This window comes from Cetorhinus maximus, chromosome 19, assembly GCF_964194155.1.
Source record: "Cetorhinus maximus chromosome 19, sCetMax3.hap1.1, whole genome shotgun sequence".
Lineage (NCBI taxonomy): Eukaryota > Metazoa > Chordata > Chondrichthyes > Lamniformes > Cetorhinidae > Cetorhinus > Cetorhinus maximus.
The window spans coordinates 63,514,901-63,538,152 of NC_135897.1; the positions used below are offsets into that span (position 1 = coordinate 63,514,901).

Consider the following 23,252-nt stretch of genomic DNA (forward strand, 5'->3'; position numbering starts at 1 on the left):
TGGGAGATGCAGGCATCTTTGTCCCTCGCTGGTTCTGCTCTACTTCCTTTTACTTTGTGCCACTTTGTCCTGCAAAAGGGCAGAATGTTACTGATTGTGTTGCACTGAGTTTGGGCAGTGTGTATGCCATAGCTGAATAGCTGGAGGTATGTGGTGACAGGTAGAGTTGGATGTGAGGCTGGTAGCATTGCTAGGTATGTGAGGGTGAGGTGGGGTATCTGAATGTTAAGCCTGAGTCCTGAGTACCAGGGACTAGATTTGGGTGAGTGATGGGGGTGTGGTGCATGGAAAATAGGAGCAGGAATAGGCCATTCAGCCCCTCGAGGCTGTCGGCCATTCAATATGATCATAGCTGATCCTCTATCTCAATGCCATACTCCTGCTTTCTCCCCGTACCTCTTGACGCCTTTAGTTTTTAGAAATCTATCTATTTCCTTCTTAAATATATTCAGTGACTTGGCCTCCACAGCCCTCTGTGGTAGAGAATCCCACAGATTCACCACCCTCTGAGTGAAGAAATTTCTCCTCATCTCAGTGCTAAATGGTCTACCCTGTATCCTGAGACTGTAACCCCATGTTCTAGATCACCCCCACCCCCTCCAGCCAGGGGAAACATCATCCCTGCATCCAATCTGTCCAGCCGTGTCGGAATTTTATATGTTTCAATTAGATCCCCTCTCATTCTTCTAAACTCCACTGAATGCAAGCCTAGTCGACCCAATCTCTCCTCATACGACAATCCTGCCATCCCAGGAATCAGTCTGATTAACCTTTGCCACACTTCCTCTATGGCAAGAATATTCTCTCTTAGGTAAGGTAAAACTGCACACAATACTCCAGGTGTGGTCTCACCAAGGCTCTGTACAGCTGCAGTAAGACATCCTTGTTCCTGTACTCAAATCCTCTCGCAATGAAGGCCAACATACCATCTGCCTTCCTAATTGCTTGCTGCACCTGCATGCTTGCCTTCGGTGACTGGTGTACTAGGACACCCAGGTCCCTTTGTACATCAACATATCCCAAACTATCAACATTTAAATAATACTCTGCCATTCTGTTTTTCCTACTGAAGTGGATAACTTCACACTTACCCACGTTATACTGTGTCTGCCATGTATTTGCTCACTCACTTACCTTGTCTAAATCGCCTTGAAGACTCTTTACATCCTCCTCACCGCTCACATTCCCACCTGGTCTTGCATCAGCAAACTTGGAAATATTACATTTAGTTCCCTCATCCAAATCATTGATATATGTTGTGAATAGTTGGGGTCTAAGCACTGATCCCTGCAATACCCCACTAGTCACTGCCTGCCACTCCGAAAAAACCCATTTATTCCTGCACTCTGTGTCCTGCCTGCTAACCAATTCTCAATCCGTGCCAATATATTATCCCCAATCCCATGTGCTTTAATTTTTGCACACTAACTTCTTATGTGCTCTTATCAAAAGCTTTCTGAAAATCTAGGTACATCACATCCACTGGTTCTCCCTTGTCTATACTAGTTACATCCTCAAAAGAAATTCGAGTAGGTTTGTCAAATATGTTATCCCTGTCATAAATCCATGTTGACTTTGTCTAATCCCATTGATATTTTCTAAGTGTCCTGTTATGACACCCTTTATAATAGACTCTAGCATTTTCCCTACTACTGATGTTAGGCTAACCGGTTTGTAACACCCTGTTTTCTCCCTCCCTCCTTTTTTAAATAGTGGGGTTACATTTGCCACCCTCCAAACTGCCGGGTCTGTTCCAGAATCTTGGAAGGTGACAACCAACACATCCACTATTTCCATGGCCGCCACCTTTGAATGTAGATTATCAAGCCCTGGGGACTTATTGGCTTTCAGTCTCATTAATTTCTCAAGCACCATTGTTTTAGTAATACTAATTTCCTTCAATTCCTCCTTCTCACTAGACCCTTCGTTCTTTAGTATTTCTGGGAAGTTATTTGTGTCTTCTTCCGTGAAGACTGAATAAAGTAGTTGTTTAATTGCTCTGCCATTTCCTTTTTCTCCATTAAAAATTCTCCCTTTGTTGACTGTAAGGGACCTACATTTGTCTTCACTAATCTTTTTCTTTTTACATACTTATAGAAATTCTTGCAGTTTGCATTGATGTTCCTTGCAAGTTTACTCTCTTGCTCTATTTGTCTCCTCTTGATCAATCTCTTGGTCCTCCTTTGCTGAATTCTAAACTGCTCCCAATCCTCAAGATTGCTACTTTTCTAGCAACTTTATATGACTCCTCTTTGGATTTAATACTATTCTTAATTTCTTTTGTTAGCCATGGTTGGGCCGCTTTTTCCTATATGTTTTTGTGCCAGAAAAGAATGTATAACTGTTGCAATGCCTGCATTCATTCCTTAAATATTAGCCATTGCCTATCCACTGACATGCCTTTAAATGAAGTTTCCCAATCTATCGTAGCCAACTCACCTCTCGTACCTTTGTAGTTTCCTTTGTTTAGATTTAGGACTATAGTTTCAGATTGGACTACTTCACTTTCCATCCTAATGAAGAATTCTATCATGTTATGGTCACTCTTCCCTAAAGAAACTGTTATGACTGATGCAGTTGGTAAAGCGGAGTTATTTTAAAAATCCCAGAGAGAAACTTTAAACAACTGTCATAACCAATAATTTTAAGTGTTATGTTTGAGGTGCGACTCTAAACTCAGGAATCAGACCACTAGTTCTTGAGGTTTTACATTACACTAAATGAAACATTTTATTAATTTACACAGATTAAAATACGTATGCATGGCTACTATCATAACATTTAACAAATTCCCAAACTAATTTCCATTAAGGCAACAGCAACCCTTAGACTTAACCGAACACCAGACAAAGCATTTTCACAGTACAAATTCAAAATGAGATTCTTTTCACCGTGGAGCCAGTTGGAGGTTTGCAGCTGCATTTTGATCTCACATTGCCTCTGCCTGCACACCCGAAAACTACTGAAGTTATACCTACCACCACTGATTGAATTCAAATTCTCATTGTCTCACCAGTCTCTTTGAATCTTACTTTTTAACAATGAAACCACATTCATCATACTAATTTTATTAGTAATATAAACATATTGCTTGGTAGCTGTTAGAAAGGCGTCAAGTTTTCACCCCCCTTGAATGCTCTATTCAAAAAATGCAAATGCACGCTACCTCCCTTACATATCAAAATTAGTACATATCAAAGCACCCAGACAAGCTGGCTTTAATCCAATTAAGACATACCCACAGATTAAACCTCTATTTTAAAAGAAAAATATTTTCCAAAATATATACATTAATAGCTTCATGACAGAACCCCACACAACAAGATTATTAATTAACCCCTTCTCATTGCACAATGCCAAATCTAGGATACCCTATCCCCTAGTTGATTCCTTGAGGTCCTGGTCTAACGAACCATCTCATACACATTCCAGGAATTCATCTGCCACAGTATTATTGCTAATTTGCTTTGCCCAGTTTATATATAGATTAAAGTCACCATGATTACTGTAGCACCCTTGTTACATGCATCTCTAATTTCCTGTTTAATGCCATCCCCCACCTTACCACTACTGTTTGGAGGCCTTTAGACAACTCCCACCAATGTTTTCCGCCCCTGTTGCTTCTCAGATCCACCCAGACTGATTCCACATCTTAATTTTCCAAGCCAATATCCTTTCTCATTATTGGACTGATGTCATCCTTTACTAACAACGCCACTCCACCTCCGTTTCCTTTTTGGCTCTTCCTAAATATCGAATACTCTTGGATATTGAGTTCCCAGCCTTCGTCACCCTGCAGCCATGTCTCCATAATCACAATCATGTCACACCCGTTTACATCTATTTGCGCTGTTAATTCGTCTACCTTACTGTGAATGTCCCATGCATTCAGATACAGTGCCTTTAGACTTGTCTTTTTAACTTTCTTACACATTTTTTTTGTACTATGGCCCTAGTTGCTGCTAGCCCTTGTTTCCTCTGCCTTCCACTGTTGCTTTCTACTTTTCTGTCTTTCATTCATATCTTTGTTTTCCTCTCTTGTGTCTCCTCACTCAGGTTCCCATCCTCCTGCCAGTCTAGTTTAAACCCTCCCCCACAGTACTCGCAAATATGCCTGCGAGGAAATTGGTCCTGGTCCTGCTGGGGTGCAACCCACCCATCTTGCACTGACCCCATCTTCCCAGATTCATTCCCATTGCCTCAGGAATCTAAATCCCTCCATCCTACACCATCTCTCCAGCCACGCATTCATCTGGTCTATTCTCCTATTTTTTTTTATTCATTCACGGGATGTGGACTTTGCTGGCTGGGCCAGCATTTATTGCCCATCCGTAGTTGCCCTTGAGAAGGTGGTGGTGAGCTGCCTTCTTGAACCGCTGCAGCCCACAGTCCTGTTAGGAAGGGAGTTCCAGGATTTTGACCCAGCGACAGTGAAGGAACGGCGATATATTCCTAAGTCAGGGTGGTGATATCTCGCCATTCCTGATCTCGCTAGCACGTGGCACTGGGAGTAATCCTGAGATTGCTACCTTTGACGTCCTGCTTCTTAATTTATTTCCTAGCTCCCTATATTCTATTTGCAGGACCTCATCCGTCTTTTTACCTATGTCATTGGTACCAATTAGGAGGCTGTTCTCCCTCCCCCTTGAGAATGTCCTGCAGCCGTTCAGTGACATCCTTGATCCTACCACCAGGGAGGCAACCTACCATCCTGGTGTCATGTCCGTGGCCACAGAAATGTCTATCTGTTCCCCTTATGATAGAATCTTCTATCACTATTACTCTCCGGCTCTTTTTTCTTCCTCCACCCCTGAGCTGAGTGGCAGCTGAGCCACTCATGATGCCACAGACTTGGCTCTTACTAGATTCCACTGAGAAACCATCTCCCCCAGCAGTATCCAAAATGAAAAATCTGTTAGACAGGGAGATGGACCCAGGGGACTCCTGCACTACCTGCCTAGTGCTTTTACTCTGTCTGGTGGTCACCCATTCCCTTTCTGCCTGTGCACTCTTTACCTGCAGTGTGGCCACCTCATTGTATGTGCTACCAACAAAGATGTCAGCCTTGCAGATGCTCCACAGTGACTCCAGCCGCGGCTCCAGGTCCGAAATGCGAATTTCAAGTAGCTGCAGCTGGAGACACTTCCTGCACACGTAGTCGCCCTGGACAGAAGAAGTGTCCCTGACTTCCCACATCGCACAGGAGGAGCACTCCTCATGGCCGAGCTGCCCTGCCACGGCTTACCCTTAAATTAAATTACTCCCTTTGCTTTTAGTTCCTCCTGTAGTATTTAAAGTATTTAAATACTTTTAGTACTTAAAGATAAAATATATACTTTACTACTTACACTTTAAACGCTACTTAATCAAACTAAAGACAAATAGGCCAATTTTTACTTTGCTGGACTGGACAGTGGAAATACTCACCAGGTCGACTTACCAAGGCTGCCGTTCCTCTCACGCTGCCTCCTAGTTCCACTCAGTGGACTTATGTTTCCCTTGTGATGTCACTCTTGAGGTTTCAAAAGTCACCCCTCCCATGCAGTTTCCCAACTCCTGGTCTTCTGGAGGCTGAAGAAGAAAGAGAAAGAAAAGAGCACCTCCCTTCCCTCCTCATCGAACTCCTCACCATACTTGCAATGATTCCATTCTGCAACAGTGCATTCCGTGACAGGGCACTTAACCTCTCTCATTTATATTAATGAAATTCAGATGACACAACGTGCATTGAACAGCATGAGAGGCTGGTGGAGCAGTGCGTATGATATGTCATATGAAGATGCATTCACTGACACTGACTACCCGTGTGAGATCATTAGACTTCTAATGTCCCTGCTGCCAAGTCCTTGGGTCCAGATTCTGGGAATTGCCTCCCTGGCACCTGTTCCCACTCCTTTCTGATGGTGGTCCTTGAAGACCACCTGTCCCCCCCCCGCAGAGAACTGTGATTTGTCTCTTCCTATCCACTCTATCAATACAGTCTCCAGCACTGTATTCATGACCTTGAACCCACCTTTCTGCCCATGTGTCCCATTTTGCTTGTTTAAAAATGCAGCAAAGGTATTCAGCACCACTTCCTTTTAAGAGGAACGAACTGCCTTTAAGGACAGAAAGTTGGCTGCACCACGTGCTACCATTGCACACTGTTCAGCTCTTTACTAAGTGCAGAGGCAGCCGACAGTAAAAAGAGACAGACAGCAATGCGGGAGCCACTTGGTGCCACGCTATAATCATGGAAATGAGGTGGCAGCACCATATTTATCTGCTGCTCACCTCTACCGGAAATGGTGTGACATGTTGCAGACTGTGACCCCACTCCCCCCATGCCCAATTATTGCCACTATTCAATTTTTAGCCAAATGAGTTTTACTGCTTTTATTCCATGGAGAGTAGTTGGATCACCTGGTAAAAGGATGTTTTTGTGTTATTAGCTCATTCCACTATGGAGATTGGATATATAATCTGATATGGCTTATTTTCTGTGGGCTATTCAGAGTCATTTTGCCCTTGATGGGCGGGTGGGCCTCACCGGCTTGGCGGTGGGTGGGCAGCCGAACTCCGCCGCCAAAACAGGCCCCGCCGCCATTTTGAGTGGGCGGGCCAATTAAGGCCCACCCAGCGGAAACGCTATGCACTTCCTGTGTGGGGAGGGAGGGATTCTCCAACTGTCAAAGTGCGCTCCTTCGCACATGCGCGTGAAAGAGCACACATCTCCCTGAGACAAAGTGCTGTCTCAGGGAGATCGGTGAAAGGTTTATTAACTTCAATAATAGAAAAATAAAAAAATTATTAACATGTCCCCCTTATGTGACAATGTCACATGAGATGGGACATGTTAATAAATATGACAAAAACTTTATTAAAGATTTTTAAAACAGACATGAAACCTCATCCCGCCAGTGGATGAGGTTTCATGTTTTTTCAGAAGGCCGCCGGGGCTCCTGGCCTGCCCGCCAACCTTAAGGTTGGACGGGCAGGTCCTTTAAGTGGCTTAATTATTCTGTCAATGGCTTCAATTGACAGGTTGGCGGGCGGACAGCTGATTTCGCTGCCCACCCGCCTTCCTGAATATTTAAATGGAACGGGATGACGTCAGGGGTTCCTCCTGACGTCATCCCACGTCATTTTCGTGTCGGCGAGCGGGCCTCGCCCCCAACTCACCAACGGAAAAATTCTGGCCATTATGTAGATAGGGTCCTGCAGAACAGCAGGACATAATTCCTATGGAACATTCATCAGGGAGGGTGGAGTAGCTTGTTTGATTGGCAGCCCTACAAGCCAAACCCCAGATAGAGTCAGAGGTCAAGCTACGGTTTCCAGTGCAAACACAACAGTCTGGAGAGACAAGCTGGTAAAGGAAGATAACACTGGATGGTCTCCTTTGGCAGAATAAGGCCAACCAGTTAGAGAGAAAAAAACTATTTGTTCAAAATGTGTGTTCTAGTTAGCTAATAGGAGCAAGTAGTGTTGTTTTGGTGCTTTACATGCTATGGCCAGCGTTACAGAATACATTTTAAAAAACAGGATTTACTATCCTGTTCAGGCACACACACAATATATACAATAAAGCCAGCTTCTTTATTTTTTCCGCTGGCCTTGTTTCACTAAGTTACTAATTGACCTGCTATTTTGGAAGGCAAATGCATATGTAAGATGAGAGTTGTGGGTTCATTTAAAATAGTTTTATGTCCACAGGTGACTAGATATTGAGCAGTAAAAGTGAAATCCTGATCGCAGGGCATACAGGAATAAAAATAGAAATTGCTGGAAATATTCAGCAGCTCAGACAACATCTGTGGCAAGAGAAACCGTTAACGTTCCAGAACTGATCGGTTCTGCTGAACAGTCATTGACCTGGAATGTTAAGCCTGTTTCTCTCTCCACAGATGCTGCATATCTGACTATTTCCAGTATTTTCTGTTTTTACTTCAGATTTCCAGCATTTGCAGCATTTTGCTTTCTTAATAGGGTATACAGTCTGCAGGAAAGACTAGTAATGCTAAATCAAAGGGACTGTCTTAAAGCAAACCCAAAATTTGTCATAACTTGTCATAACACTTCTGCTAAAGTTGTTCCTGTCCAGTAATCTAGTGACACAACAGATACGATGTGCTGCTTATGACTGCTGTTTAAATCTCTGATGTATGCTCTTTTGGTGCCTTTGAGATCATTTTGAGTCTTCATCTTCTATTTCTTTGTTTATATATAATATGAGACAGCTAAAAGAAAAATCAAGTGTTGTCCGTCAATAATGCAGCAGTTTTTTATACAGCACCCAAGCGACTAAAGCACTGAGTGGATGGATGGAAAGATTTTTCTTCACATGGAGTATGGGAGAAGAATGAGTATTAGGAGATACTTGGAGGAGCCGTCATGGCAAGGAGACAAATGCTGGCACAAGCGAACCACAAATGGGAATAATTGTCATGTCTCACTTGGACTCCCTGCTCGATAATCTTAGATACTCCTGTTATAAAAAATTACCATGCAGATTTAGCTGCATGCACAAGTCAACTTCTGCTAATGAATAGATTGAGTTCACAGAAATTTTTACAGACTGTCTTCAAAATTTGTACAAAACAATACTTTCTAAAGTGGTGCAACAAAACTAATTAATAGCCTGGAATGCAGAACAGAATTAAAATAAATGGACTTTTAGATTGGTGCTGTTACAAAGCATCCATTGATCACTGCTTTTGGGTTAAATTGTTTACCTTTTTTACATTCTTCTTGTCTTGTCAGTTTTCTGTACCAATTCCCTCCCCTTCCTCTCTGCTCCTGAAGACATTGACTCTTTGCTGTGGTACAGTCCTCCAGAGCCTAGCCATATTCCAGTGCTTCACCATTATTTATGAGAGAGTGTTGATGGTGTTGGCAACACCAGTCAAGTCTGATCTTGTGGGAGACATCCTAATTAAGTCTTAATTCTGTTCCTATGCAGCATCTGCAAACATGCTTCCAGCAAGAATTGCTGCACGGCCATTTGGATTGGAAACCATGGCTGAATTACCCCCGCTTTCATGATCCAAAGCACTAAGAATAGTGAGTGCCTACTGCCATCCTTATGAGATCAGCTAATCCAACGTAGCACTGGGAGTGAACCTGACCTGTTGGCTACTCACAGGAGAAAAAAGTGGTGGAACCCACTTTGTCATTACTTTTGTTGGAGAAGCTGGTAGTTATGAATTTTACTTTAAATTCCAAAAGAAATTTCATGCTGACATTGTGTACTGAGCAATCAGATGATAGTGAACTGATTGAGTTCAGAAATATTCCCGTAGGGGTAGAATAACGTTTAATCGGGTTGTCCCTCTAATGTGGAAGTAATTAAGACGGAACAAAATTTGATTTGAGGGAAAACAAAGCTTGCCAGATCTTAAGATCAAAACAACTCTTGCTGTGGGATCAAAGTCACAGCTGGACAGAGTGACTGCAGAAGAAAGCGGGCACGAGTCAGAACCAGAGATCAAAGCTGGCTTTTTTATCTTTTGAACCTGAACCCGATATTTTAAGCTGATTTTACCTGCAAAATAAACAAACGTGCTGATTGGAAAAAGACACCATACTATTATTACCTTGACCAGAACAATCTCCACAATTGCCTTACTCTGAAATTGAAGCTTTAATTGCAGTTCTCTTACTTCAATGGGATTATTTTATTTTTGATAATCACTTTCAATTTTTGTCATTTTGTTTCCCTAAATGATACACAGATTTGCATTTGCACATAATATTTTCTGTATTGATTTTACGTTTTGTGTTCTGATAGACCTGAGGAAAAAAAACCCAGTGAATATTATTTGCATCAATCTAGCAATTTGATTTTGTAGCAACTCTTCTCATTTTTTCCTTGCTTAATCAGCATGTGTTACAATTATACTGTTTTCATTATAGTAGTTTCAGTGATCAACAGAAATGGCTTTACTTGTTAGGCATTCCTTGAGTTTGGTGTTTTGTACAAAGTTTGTTCATATATGGCCCATAACTCTCTCTCGTAAGCAACAAACTAGCCCAATACGACAATGGTTTGGGATTTCTACCTCTGCTCACCAATCTGCTAATATCAGCCCATTAAAGTGAATGGGTGAAAAATTGAACGCTGGTGCACACAAAGGAGAAAGCCCTAGTCAAAAATTTTTGGATATTGTTGCTTTAATTGTTTCAATTCATATGTCTCCAAAGTACATTCATCTTCATCCACTTGCATTCCGTTTGGGCCATAGTGCAGTTATTTTGTTGTATCCCAGAAGGTTATCTGTGATTTCACTAATCAGGGACCATTCCATCTATCGTGCCTTGGAGAGGGTTTCAGGTTTTGCGACACTGGAGGTATGGAAAGGGTATTAGCTCATTAATGATTGATTCATCAAATCCTTTGGTGTCCCTCAAGGCAAATTCTAACGCCACCTTCAGAATATTACAAATGGAGCACTGACCGACCAGATATATTGGGCTAGAATGACATGCCGTCTGACAAAATCTTAGCTAAGCCAATTTCATGTGCCCAGAAAATATTAGTGCAGTGAAAATAATTGTAGAGAAACCAATGAAGCAGTCTGCCAGATGACAGTTTGGATCCTAATTTTGAAGTAGTGATTATGGCCTAACTGGGTACTTATGAAGTAAAATTAAATGCATAATTATTCTCATAATCATCTTTCTCCAAGATTAAGACATACATGTTTCCACCAGAAATGTTGTAATAAACTAAAGCTTGTCAACAATGTATATCGGTATTTGAAAGAAGTCACCTGTTTGCCTCCAAGCAAGGTTTTCTGTTGGAACCACTCTGATCTATTTAAATTACTGTTTTCATCCAATGCCAAAAATGGCACTTCAGCATCTTAATTTCCTCCACCGCTCCTAGAGTAATATATGAATTCTCATGCTTTTGTTTTTGCACTTCCTTGAATATTCAACATTTTTAGCAGTGCACTTAAAACTTAATAACTGTATAATTGATACATTATTAACTTAATCAGAGCTGCATAAATAGCACAGGAATGTGAGGAATTTTTTTAACGGGTTTTGTTGACGCCAGCCTCAAGTATTTAAGGATCAACGTGAAGGTGTTAGTCTCATTTATTTTAGGCATCCACTGTGAGTGCTAGGCATTCCCATATCAAGTATAGCAGTTAGTTATAGAATTCGGTTCCCTCCACCCTCGGTTGCAGCAAGCCAACCAAGAAAGTGATTGAGACTGCCAAAAGGCAGGAACTTGCAACAAGCAGAGAAGGGATTTTCACGTGTCGCCAGTCTCCATGACACTCCTATGTCAGGTCTGCATCCTTTTGGAAAATGCATTCTATTAATGAGGCAAGGAAGAGCAATGAAAACTGTAACGCTAACCACACTAGGATACAAATAACTTTGGAGGTTTCATAAAAGAAACTGCATGAAGCATCAAAAGGGGTAGGGGGGGAATAAAAATTTGTTTTACCAACAATAAATGAGTACCAACACACATTGCTCTTTCCTACAAGAAATTTAATTGTAAGCCTTACAATAGAAGATAAAATGCATGAGCTTAATCATAAATAAAAACAGGAAACAGTGGAAATACAATGACTGCGTCAACACTTGCGAAGAGAAAAACTAGGTTAATATTTCAGGCAGATGAGGCACCTCGGCTACAGCTCCTCACACCCCGCTTCCTGTAAGGACTCCATCCCATTCTCTCAGTTCCTTCGCCTCTGTCGCATCTGTTCTACCTTCAAAAACAGTTCCTCTGACATGTCCTCCTTCTTCCTTAACTGAGGTTTTCCACCCACGGTGGTTGACACGGCCCTCAACCGTGTCCGGCCCATCTCCCGCGCATCCGCCCTCACACCTTCTCCTCCCTCCCAGAAACATGATAGGGTTCCCTTGTCCTCACTTATCGCTCCACCAGCCTCCACATTCAAAGGATCATCCTCCGCCATTTCCGCCAACTCCAGCATGATGCCACCACCAAACACATCTTCCCTTCACCCCCCCTGGCGGCATTCTGTAGGGATCGTTCCCTCCGGGACACCCTGGTCCACTCCTCCATCACCCCCTACTCCTCAACCCCCACCTATGGCACCTCCCCATGCCCACGCAGAAGGTGCAACACCTGCCCCTTCACTTGCTCTTTCCTCACCGTCCAAGGGCCCAAACACTCCTTTCAAGTGAAGCAGCATTTCACTTGCATTTCCCCTAACTTAGTCTACTGCATTCGTTGCTCCCAATGCGGTCTCCTCTACATTGGAGAGACCAAATGTAAACTGGGCGACCGCTTTGCAGAACACCTGCGGTCTGTCCGAAAGAAAGACCTAAACCTCCCTGTTGCTTGCCATTTTAACACTCCACCCTGCTCTCTTGCCCACAGGTCTATCCTTGGCTTGCTGCATTGTTCCAGTGAAGCCCAATGCAAACTGGAGGAACAGCACCTCATCTTCCGACTAGGCACTTTACAGCCTTCCGGACTGAATATTGAATTCAACAACTTTAGATCTTGAACTCCCTCGTCCATCCCCACCCCCTTTCCGTTTCTTCCCCCTCCCTTTTGTTTTTTCCAATAATTTATATAGATTTTTCTTTTCCCACCTATTTCCATTATTTTTAAATCTACACCTGTAATGCCCTGTCAGTCTTTCCACCCCACCCCCACTAGAGCTGTACCTTGAGTGTCCTGCCATCCATTCTTAATTAGCACATAGCACATTCTCTTAGATAATATCACCACCTTCAACACCTCTTTGTTCCTTTACCTGTGACATCTTTTGATTATCTGCTCCTATCACTGCTTGCTTGTCCCTACAACCACCCCCCCCTCAACTTCTATCCCACCCCCCCACCTTAAACCAGCTTATATTTCACACCTCTCCTACTTTTACTTAGTTCTGTTGAAGGGTCATGAGGACTTGAAACGTCAACTCTTTTCTTCTCCGCCGATGCTGCCAGACCTGCTGAGTTTTTCCAGGTAATTCTGTTTTTGTTAATATTTCAGGCGTTGACCCTAAGAACATTTAGCTTTTAATGTAATCCTTTGCAGTTTTTCTATTTATTTTATCTTACATAAGCCATTATAAGGTAAGAAATGCATCTTCGTTTTTACAAATGTCAAAACCTAAAACACCTCCATAATTAATCACAATTTTGAAAATATTTTTAAAAGGTCTTCCAAGTATCAACATTATTACAAAATGAAACAATGAGATAAAGTGACATTTTTATGTAGTTCCTTTGCTAGCTGTAATATTCTCAGTACTAAAGAAAGCATTGTTGAAGTGGCCTACTCCTGCAACTTCCCCTGCTTGTTGCAATGATGATTTTATTTCAGGAGCTTGTTTCTGGCTAATGCAAGGTCATTTCTGAAAAGTCATCAATTAAATACCTCTTCAGCAACATACATTTATAATAGAGCTTTCAATGTAGAAAAAAAATCTCAAGATGCTTCACAGAAGCAGTCAGAAAATAATTGACACTGAGCCAATCGAGGAGCTATTAAGAGTGGTGACAGAGGAGCAAAGTTATGAGATTTAGGGAAAGAATTCCAGAGTTTAGCACCTAGACAGCTAAAAGCACATCTGCTAATGGTAGGAAGAAGAGAGTGGCAGATGTATGAGAGGGGAGAGTCAGAGGAATACAGAATTCTTGGGAATTTCTCAGACTGCAGGGCTTACATAGAGGATGGGAACACGAGGATAAGAATCTTAAATTGGAGGTGTGGTGAGTGGGAGTTATTGTAGGTTATCAAGTGCAGGGGTGATAGTGAGAGGGACATTGTGCAGGTTACAATAAAGGTAGCAGCATTTTGGATGAGTTCATGTTTATGGAGGATTGGTGGCCAGCTGGGTACGCATTGGAAGAGTTGAGTTTGGAGGTGATGAAGGCTTGGATGAGGGTTTCAGGAACGGATGGGCGAAGACAGGGGCGGAGATGTGTAATCTTACAAAGTAAGTGGTCTTTGTGATGGTGGGGATATGAGGTCAAAAGCTCAGCTCAGGGCCAATTAGGACATTGAGTTTGCAAACAGTGTACTTCAACTGGAGACACTATTTGAGGTGGAAAGGAATCAGTGGTAAAGATTCTGAGTTTGTTGTACTGACCTTGGTTTCTCCTATGTTCAACTGAGGAAATTGTGGGTCATCCCGAACTTGATATTGGACAAGGAAGCTAACAACTGAGGTTGTAGTGGGTGGGTAAATGAGCTGAATGTTTTCTATACATGTGAAACCCGGTGTCATCTTCGGACGATGCTGCTGAGGGGCAATCTAGATGAGGACGAGTATGGTTCCAAGGATAAATCCTTAGGTCACTCAGGTTAACCACACAGGAACTGCAAGAGAAGCCATTGTTGAAGATGCTCTAGTTAATTGAATTGCTAAGACTGGAACCAAATGAGAGGAATCCCATTCAGTTGGACAATGGGAGGAGAGAGTGGTATGACCAACCATGCTGAAGGCTGCAGAAAGGTTTAGAAGTGAAAGGTGCTTTTTTGACTGGGGTGGAGGTCTAATGAGAGAGATTTAAACATGAAATTACAGGAAGAGCAGCTTTTACTCTGGATTTGACTGCACCAGCATTTAAGTATGGCATAACTTGTGACTAATAATTGTATAAATAATAATTATTGCACCTTAAAATATAAGAAATAGGAGCAGGAATAAGCCATTCAAACTTGCTCCGCCATTCAATAAGATCATGGCTAATCTGATCTTGACCTCAACTCCACTTTTTTTAAATGTGAGACACTTACGTTAATATTTATATTCCTTATTAGTGGAATGCTAAGAGTTTATGGGTTTATATTTGTACATGCTTTTTACCACTTCTTAAATGAGGAAAATAGTAACTGATTAACATTACCATGCTGCAGAAGAAAGTGGCACAAATTCATTTCAAAATGTAATGCAACAAAAGTATTTTCTCCTCTCTAATGAATGATGAGCAAGTACTGGAAATCAAATTTCTACTTTTAGCTTTTTGTTTTTAAATTTCTACTTCTGTTGCATTACATTTTGAAATTAATTTTTAAGGTTGATCCATTTAGCATTAAGGTACCAAAATGATTGCCTTAAAAGATCAGAAACTTGATGAAAAATAATTTGGCAAATCATGGAGGTGAAATAAAAGAGTGATGATTTTAATCTGCAATTGACTGACCAATCTATCCCTTGGTCACTTGTGGCATTGTGTCATGTCTGCCCTCTTGAACAGGCATGGTAAATGTTTTCTCATGAAACTAATGCTCCTTGAACTGTATCATTGGAATGAAGCCTTTGGGATCCAGCTGTGAGTCATAAAACACTATTTAAAACAACCAGCTAATGCTGCATAAATACAATTTCAATACTCTTTAAAACCCAAGATTGAGTTGCCAGTTTCTGGAGAAATTCCAGTTTCTGCTGATATCACATGAAACAACTTCACTAGGATATTAACTGACCTTCACATTCCAGAATTCACATCACCCTTTGTCTTATGGTCTGCCATACTTAGGGGAAATCAAAGGTTGTGGGGGGTTGTGGGTGGTAAGGAAAACTGCATCACATCAGTGGCCCTCAACAGTACTCTACGGTTTGATTTTGAAATCACTGAAGGATCAGCGTAACTATATGCCTTGTATTTCCATGGTTTATTTTTAAAAGCTGTGTTGCCTGGACAGTCGTTCTGTGTTGAGGGAGCACTCTCAGTTTTGGTACCTTGATCAACAAAAGGAGGATGTTCTTCTAACATTCCACATGGAGCTACATTAACTGAATCCTTAGGTTGATTGAACATGTCTTTGTGTTGATAATCATCTTTTATTTCAAGCAATTCGTTGCATGGAAATGTCAGAATTTTAGCAGTGATAACAGATTGTGATTGTTGCGGAATTTCTGTTAGCTTTTGCTTTTTGTATGACTCAGGGTCCTTAGTTTGTGAAATTGTTGTTGCCTCTGCAACTTCCTCTAGTATTTCTCGAGGCTGTTCCTCTTGCACAACTGAGAGTCGTACAGCTGAGTTCACTGAGTCACTAGGCTTATGGGGAATATATTTGTGGTGATTATCATCCTGTTTCTTTCCTTGAGATTCATTTTCTGGGAGAATGTGAATTTTATTAGAGATAGCAGGCTCTGCTTTTTGCAGATTTCTCTTCAGCTTTTGCTTCTCACATGAGTCAGTGAATGATTGTGAGCTTCTGGTTTGTGAATTAACTTCTGTATTTTCCTTCTGTATTTGCTGAGGTTGTTCCTGCTGATTGGTGGTGTTGACCAAGTCTCCAGAATGATTTAATTTGTATTTATTTTGAGAACCCTCTTCTTTTGTTTCTTGTAATTCATTGTGCGGCAACGTTAGGATTTTAGGAGATGTAGCAGGCTCTGATTTTGGTGCAACTTCTTTTAGAGGTTGCTTCTTACACAAGTTGATGAAGGGTTCAAAGCTTGTTATTTGTGAAATTGTTTTTCCCGCATTTTCCTTTAGCACTTGTAGAGCTTGTTCCTTTGGTATGACACTGTGCTGTTCAGCTACAAGGATCAAGTCATTAGACTGATTGGGGGCGCATCTATTTTGCTCCTCGCATTGTTTTATTGTGTGTGATTCATTGTTTGGCAAAGTTACAATTTCAGTCGTGAGAGCAGGTTCCGATTTTTGTGGAGTTTCTTTTAATGTTTGCACCTTACATGTGTCAGAGAGTAATTCTGGGCTTTTGCATGGTGATTTGGTTGTTTCCTTGGTGTTTTCCTTCCCTGTTTGTGTTGGATTTTCCTCTATGTTATTTTTCATAGATAAAGAATCTTCAATGCATTGTAATGAACAGTGCAGTCCAGCATTAGTCATAATATGGGGAAGGTCAATAACATTAGGTTTACTGGTGTCTCCTATTAGAGGTGTCCTTGAGCCTTCTTGGATATACTTGGATATCTGGAAGTCGTTTTCATGGATATTGGTTATATCAGAAGAACTTATTTTGGAAATACATAATGAAGAGTTTATAACCGTTTCTCCCAAAGGAACTTTGGTGTTTATATTTTCAGCAAAATTTACATTTTGTACATCATTTTCGTCAACATCACTACTAGCGCTACTAGATTTTGCCAGATTATTAATTGGATAATTAGCTTGGAATTGTGTAGCTGGATATAAGATTTCAGTGACCATTTGCACAATTGGTTCATCCGAAGTAATTATTTTGTTTTTAGTCTGAGAATCCAGTTGGATATGCACACCAACTTCGCTGATAGCCTCTGAACATGTATCATCAGGTTTATCTGTATGAAATGTTTGCTTCCCTGCAGGTTGTAGTGTATTTGGACAAAGAGGTGTGGTACCACTTTCAGCACCTGATTGTCCAAGAGCAGCATCTTTCTTTTTACCAACTAGAAGCACACGTTTTTGTTGAGCTCCCAGGTCAATAGTCTGCTGCATTTCAGTAAAGTTAGTGTGTCTACTGTCTATGGTGGGAACTTTGGGAAGAAGACCATGAGCTTGTGCAGTAGCGTGACACAGAGTTGTGATATTGTTTTCTGCAATTGGTTTTTCAAGACCACGATCTTCCATTTTACTATCTATAGGTTCACATTTTTGTTCAACCATTAAGTCAGTAGGACTGTGCACTTCACTAAAGTTGGTGTCTCTTTTGTCCGTTGTGGAAAAATTGACTGCAATACTCTGAGGATCTGCAGCACTGTTGCATTGTTCTAAAACTGTTTTTTTCTTAGGCTCAGGAGGCTGTAGTTTCTCCAGTTTACTTTGAAGACCGAATTTTGTAAACCTTGACTGAAGAAGCTGAAATTTAGTGGGTCTAGGCTTTCCTTCAGTTTTAGATGGTTTTGCTTTTGTGCCAACTTGTGCTGTAGTCAACTCATTTGTTAGGTGTACAGACTGTTTGGTGTTTGCATTCTTTATCTTTTCCAGCTGAACTATGTAATTGATCAGATTGTTGATTTCATCGGTTGTGCGCTTGTTCACAAACTTCCTGGCAATTGGATGCACGTCTACAGACTCATCTCCTTGACTATGATCTGCACTGAAACACAAAGATCTGCAAGAAAATCAAAGTTTGGACAGCAGTACAGGATTTGAATATTATTGAAAAGATAGATGTGTTTCCATCAAACCTCATGCAACTTTCTCCAGCTTTACTTCTCTTCCATTCTCTTCAATCTGTTATTCTGGACTCCCATGTATCCCTCCTCTTTCCATCCTCTATTGGTGACAGCCTTCAACTGTCTTGGTCTTTCTCTCTAACAATCCCTTCCTACGTACCATCCCCCAGCTACTTTTTTTCTACCTTTAAAGCCTATCTCTTTAGCCAAGCTTTCAATCATCTTTTTTAATTTTTTCCATAAAAAGTTGGCATCCATACATTTTCCTCTGAAAAGTGAATGTTTTCTATAGTAAAAGCACTGTATAAAGGCACATTGTTGAAATTAACAATCAATTATTAAGTGATCAACTAAAACTTGAATGAATGAAAAACAACAAAAATGAAGATCAAATGACCAGCCAATAAATTGTATTTTAGGAAACTATGCAAAGTCCAGCATAGGAAGTAGAGCAAAAAAATTGTTTATTCTATAAGTAACTGCAAATAAAAGTTTTTTTCCTGCTGGGGCGTGGGAGGGTGGTGGCAGGGAAAGGTGGAACAAAATTATTTGGATATTAAGCAAGTTTATAACATGGTAAATAAGCAGTACTGAAAACATCATGAGTACTATATCTTTCAGTATCAGTAAAGTAAGTAATGTATCAGCAAGAGAACCCACAGGATTGTTAGATATTTGTGTATGTTGACTTGCTAGTGTGTTATGCCGTTCTATATGAATAAATATTTTCCACATGATACTATTTTCCTTCAGGTAGTTTTTTTTCCATTTTTGATTTACAGATTGGGCATCCCTGGAAGTTTGTCAATATTTGTATTGGGTAAGTACCATTTAACTAAACTTTATATAAGTAACACACAGAAAGTACTCCACTTGAAAGTTTATCTGCTGAAGCTGCTGAAAATTAGTGTGCAAGGTTTGCAATGTTGGTGCAGCTAACATTTTCATTAATTGAGCTGTAACTCTAGACTTTGAATGACTTCTATATTTGTTGGGCTTACCTGTCTGCACTAGCAACCTGATACAGCTGCCTCCCCAGCTGTTCTAGATGATCTCTGAACTCCAAGTTCTGGTAAAGGCTCAAAGGAACATTGTCAAATCCATACAGAATTCCATATAGGGAGCCCGCGATGGCACCTGTTGCATCACTTTCCCCTATAAGGTCATAGTATAATTTGCAACATGTAATGATTACTTCTTTAGATAAGAGAAAAGTATTTGCTTACTGTGTCTGGTTTGGTGTTCAAGGGAAAGATTGAGCCATTCAATTAGCAGACATATTAAAATGTTAGTACTTCATAAAATGGTGCTTTGACAGGTTTTTTTCAATTGCAATAAATGTGAATATTCACCGTAATGGTAAAAGACAGTTATAGTAATTATAACATTCCTCTCATAAAATTAATTTGTGATTATATAAAGCTTGAAATGTTCTATTGCTGCCATCAGTTTTGTGGGTCTGAAATCTAGAAAATATTTATCCAACAGACTAGCACAAAATTCTATTCAGTTCTTACCCCAATGAAACATGGCTGAATAACACAGCTTCTTCCAATCCTTCCCAGCAAACAAAAGTGCATCATAAGCGATCAATGTTGTTTCAACTCCTTTACTCATTCCACTTGATTCGGAACGCCAGCGTCTATACAGCTGTCATATTTTTAAAAAGAGGTGCAGCTGTCATTTTCAATCTAGCAGTATATGTCAAGGTAACCTAATTAGGAATAACCTAATATGATGCAATAAAATTGGCTATAACAGCTATTTCTTGTCTTGTTTTACAAGGTGTTCAAAATAAATTATAAGTATCAAATCTAATAACAGTAATGACTTTTATAAAGAATTGAGTTTAAAAATATTCGCCTAAAAATTAGGTGACACTGTGCCTGTTTTGCAGATGTAAAACGGGATTTAAAAGTTAAATATGGTGGTGGGGGGTGGTGCGGGGGCACATGGGCTCACTCATTCCACATTGGAAGTGTGCTATCTGCCTTATTGGTTAGGTTTCTTCCATAGGTAGCCACACTGCATACCTGAAACTGGTATCAGACCCACTCCATAAGCAAATCAGGGCCCTTTGCAAAAGTGGCCTGTGAATGATCGCAGCAAGCGTCTGCCTGCTCTGGTCAGTTTCTTCAGGTGCTCAGCGGTCAAACCAATGGTCCTTCAGCTGGAGGCTGCTATCTGAAAGTTAGCTTCAAATGTTTTTTTTACTTTATTGTGGAGCCTAGAGGAGAAAATTCCAGATTGCTTTTCCCTGCCTTACCTGGCTGTCAATCTGTGACCATCGAGCTGCCTCTTAGGCTGTGAATGGTGCCCACAGCTCGTCAATTCTATCCTAAAGAGACTGGCAGATTAATTTTTATGTGACCCTCCTACTGACCTCTTTGGGCATGTGCAGCGTGTGCTGTACCAGGATTGCATACCAATTTGGCTATGATCCAATTTCCAGATGGGTATGTTTTATTGAACTGCTCTGCATGATCAGCACTGAAAACAAAGTTCCCCAGGTTAGTGAGAGGAAAATCAGCTAGAGCTCCAATTCCCTGATCCCTATCCAGTGCTATAATTTACATGTGTGGATGCAGAATGAGGACAGGACTGGGCATAGTTATGATGCCCTCCAGATCAAATAGCTTGCTCTTACTCACTGTCTGGGCTTTCAATATCTATGGAACTTAATAAGTGATCACATTCACAATAAAAGAGGAAAGGGAAAGAAAACAGGTTTCAAATTTAAAATATTGAATTGCAGGATATAAATTGTCAACAGGAACCACATTTATGTTCCTATTTTAAATAGCATTGGTAAACTTAGCCTTGTAAATTTTCAAGATTAAAAATATAGAGTACAAATAGTATAGCAATGCAGTAATAAACTTTTCTGTCATAGGGGAAAGAAAATCTTAATTGCTTTGAATGTCGTTTGGATGAGGATAAAGGTTATATGTTATTGCATATACGTCATACCTCTGTGCCTCTGTGTTTTAAGTCCTGCTTAAAAATGTGCTGAGTTTTGTCAGCCATTAGCCAAGTCACTATGTTATGATGCTGCAGCACAGAGGGATCTGATAACCCTGTCTGGTTTGTACCATTGATGCCTGCTTACATTGTTGGAAAAGCCAAGAAGCCACTCTGGAAGCTCAAAAAACCTTATAAGAACATAAGAACTAGGAGCAGGTGTAGGCAATTCAGCCCCTTGAGCCTGCCCCACCATTCATTACGATCATGGCTGATCTCATTTCGACCTCAACTCCAATTTTCCGCCCTCTCCCCATAACCTTTCAACCCATTATTAATTAAAAATCTGTCTATCTCCTCCTTAAACTTATTCAGTGTCCTGGCATCCACTGCACTCTGAGGTAGTGCATTCCACAGATTCACGACCCTTTGAGAAAAGTAATTCCTCCTCATCTCTGATTTAAATCTACCACCCCCTAGCCTAAAACTATGGCCTCTCGTTCTAGAATGCCCCACAAGGGGAAACATCTGCTCCATGTCTACTTTGTCTATCCCCTTTAGCATCTTATATACCTCAATTAGATCTCCTCTCATCCTTCTAAACTCTAGTGAGTATAGGCCTAAACTGCTCAATCTCTCCTCATAAGACAAGCCCCGCATCTCTGGAATCAATCTAGTGACCCTCCTCTGAACCGCCTCCAGTGCAACTACATCCTTCCTCAAGTACGGGGACCAAAATTGTGCACAGTAGTCCAGGTGCAGTCTCACCAATGCCTTGTACAGTTGCAACAACACTTCCCTATTTTTATACTCTATTCCTTTAGCAATAAATGCCAAAATTCCATTTGCCTTCCTTATTACCTGCTGTACCTGCATACTAGCTTTCAGCGATTCATGCACGAGGACACCCAGATCCCTCTGCATTGAAAACCTTATTCTCTGCAAAATACATCAGTTGCATTTCATCAGTCTAATTAATTAATTCATTAATTTGTAAATGTTGACATGATTATGGCAATGGCATGAGTAACGTGAACTCACTTAGAAATTGGACAACAAACAATTTGGCACAGAACAGATGGCTAATAATAATGTATCTTGACATGTCAGGTAATCTTTAATTCTATAAGACATTCATCTGTCTTAAAAAAAAACACTCATAGTGACATACAAGACTTTTGGAGAGATAATGAAATGTTGGGTTAAGACAAGAAGAATTTGCATTTATATAGACCCTTAGTCGATGATTACTTTTAACTGTTGTAATGCAAGCAAATATAATAGTAAATATATGCACAGCAAGGTCCTTTAACAGCAAATGAATAACAAAACAATCTGGTTTTTGGGTATATTGTTTGAGGGAGGAATGTTAGAAAAAGGAAAGACTTGCATTTATATAGCGCCTTTCAAAACCACATGAAGTCCAAACATGCTTTCCAGCCAAACAAGTACTTTTGAAGTGTAATCACTGACTATAATGTAGGAAATGTGGCAGCCAAGTTGTACACAGCACACTCCCACATTATCTCAATGTGATAATGATCAGATAATCTGTTTTGTGATGCCCATGTAGGGATAAATATTGGCCAGGACACTAGGTATATCTTCCCTGCTCTTCTTCAAAATAGTGCTGCGGGATCTTTTACCTGAGAAGGTGGCCAGGGGGGCGGAAATTTCCGAGCCCGCTGGTGGCGGGCATGGTAGGTGGCGTGCATGGAAAATATGACGTGACCCGCTTCATAATGACATGAAGGCAGGTCGCGATCATCTGCTCAGCTCGCCAACGGCCATCGGTTGGCGTGGAGCTAATTGTAATGCACCAGCATATAATTAAAAGGCTATCCCGCCAGGCTCTTGGAACCCCACCATATTATCCGTCCACGTCGGCGGGAAAGTACGCGATGTGTTTCACAACAGCACACGGGCAATGTGCACTTGGCGGCCTTCACTTTGGGGGAACTGAGGTGAGTGAGCAGCAGCGTTCTCCACAGCTCGCCCATTGTTTACAGGCCTCAGAAGCACCGGGGGGCGGGGGTAAGTGCTGAGGAGGGGTGGTGTCCGGGGGCAAGTGCTGGCTGTCCTCAGAGGCAACTGCTGGGGGCAGGCGGGCGGGTGTCCGGCGGCAAGTGCTGGCCAGCCTCAGAGGCGACCGTTGTCGGTGGGGTCAAGTGCTGCCCTGACACTGTATCCCGGTCACAGGCAATCGAGGTAGGGGTGGGGAGCAGGGTAAGTGAG

General features: G+C 41.2%; 1 protein-coding gene across 1 annotated transcript in view; it reads right to left on the bottom strand.

The window, feature by feature from the left end:
• Window positions 1–15,088: 15,088 nt before the first annotated feature.
• LOC144693854 (uncharacterized) overlaps window positions 15,089–23,252 on the bottom strand; it is a 41,643-nt gene continuing 33,479 nt past the window's right edge. Inside the window, exons 6-8 of the mRNA XM_078563953.1 lie at window positions 19,574–19,706; window positions 19,058–19,211; window positions 15,089–17,992 (exon numbers count right to left, since the gene is read on the bottom strand). Of these exons, the coding sequence (XP_078420079.1) occupies window positions 15,472–17,992; window positions 19,058–19,211; window positions 19,574–19,706 (2,808 nt within the window). The 3' untranslated portion in view covers window positions 15,089–15,471. The remainder of the gene's footprint in view (window positions 17,993–19,057; window positions 19,212–19,573; window positions 19,707–23,252) is intronic.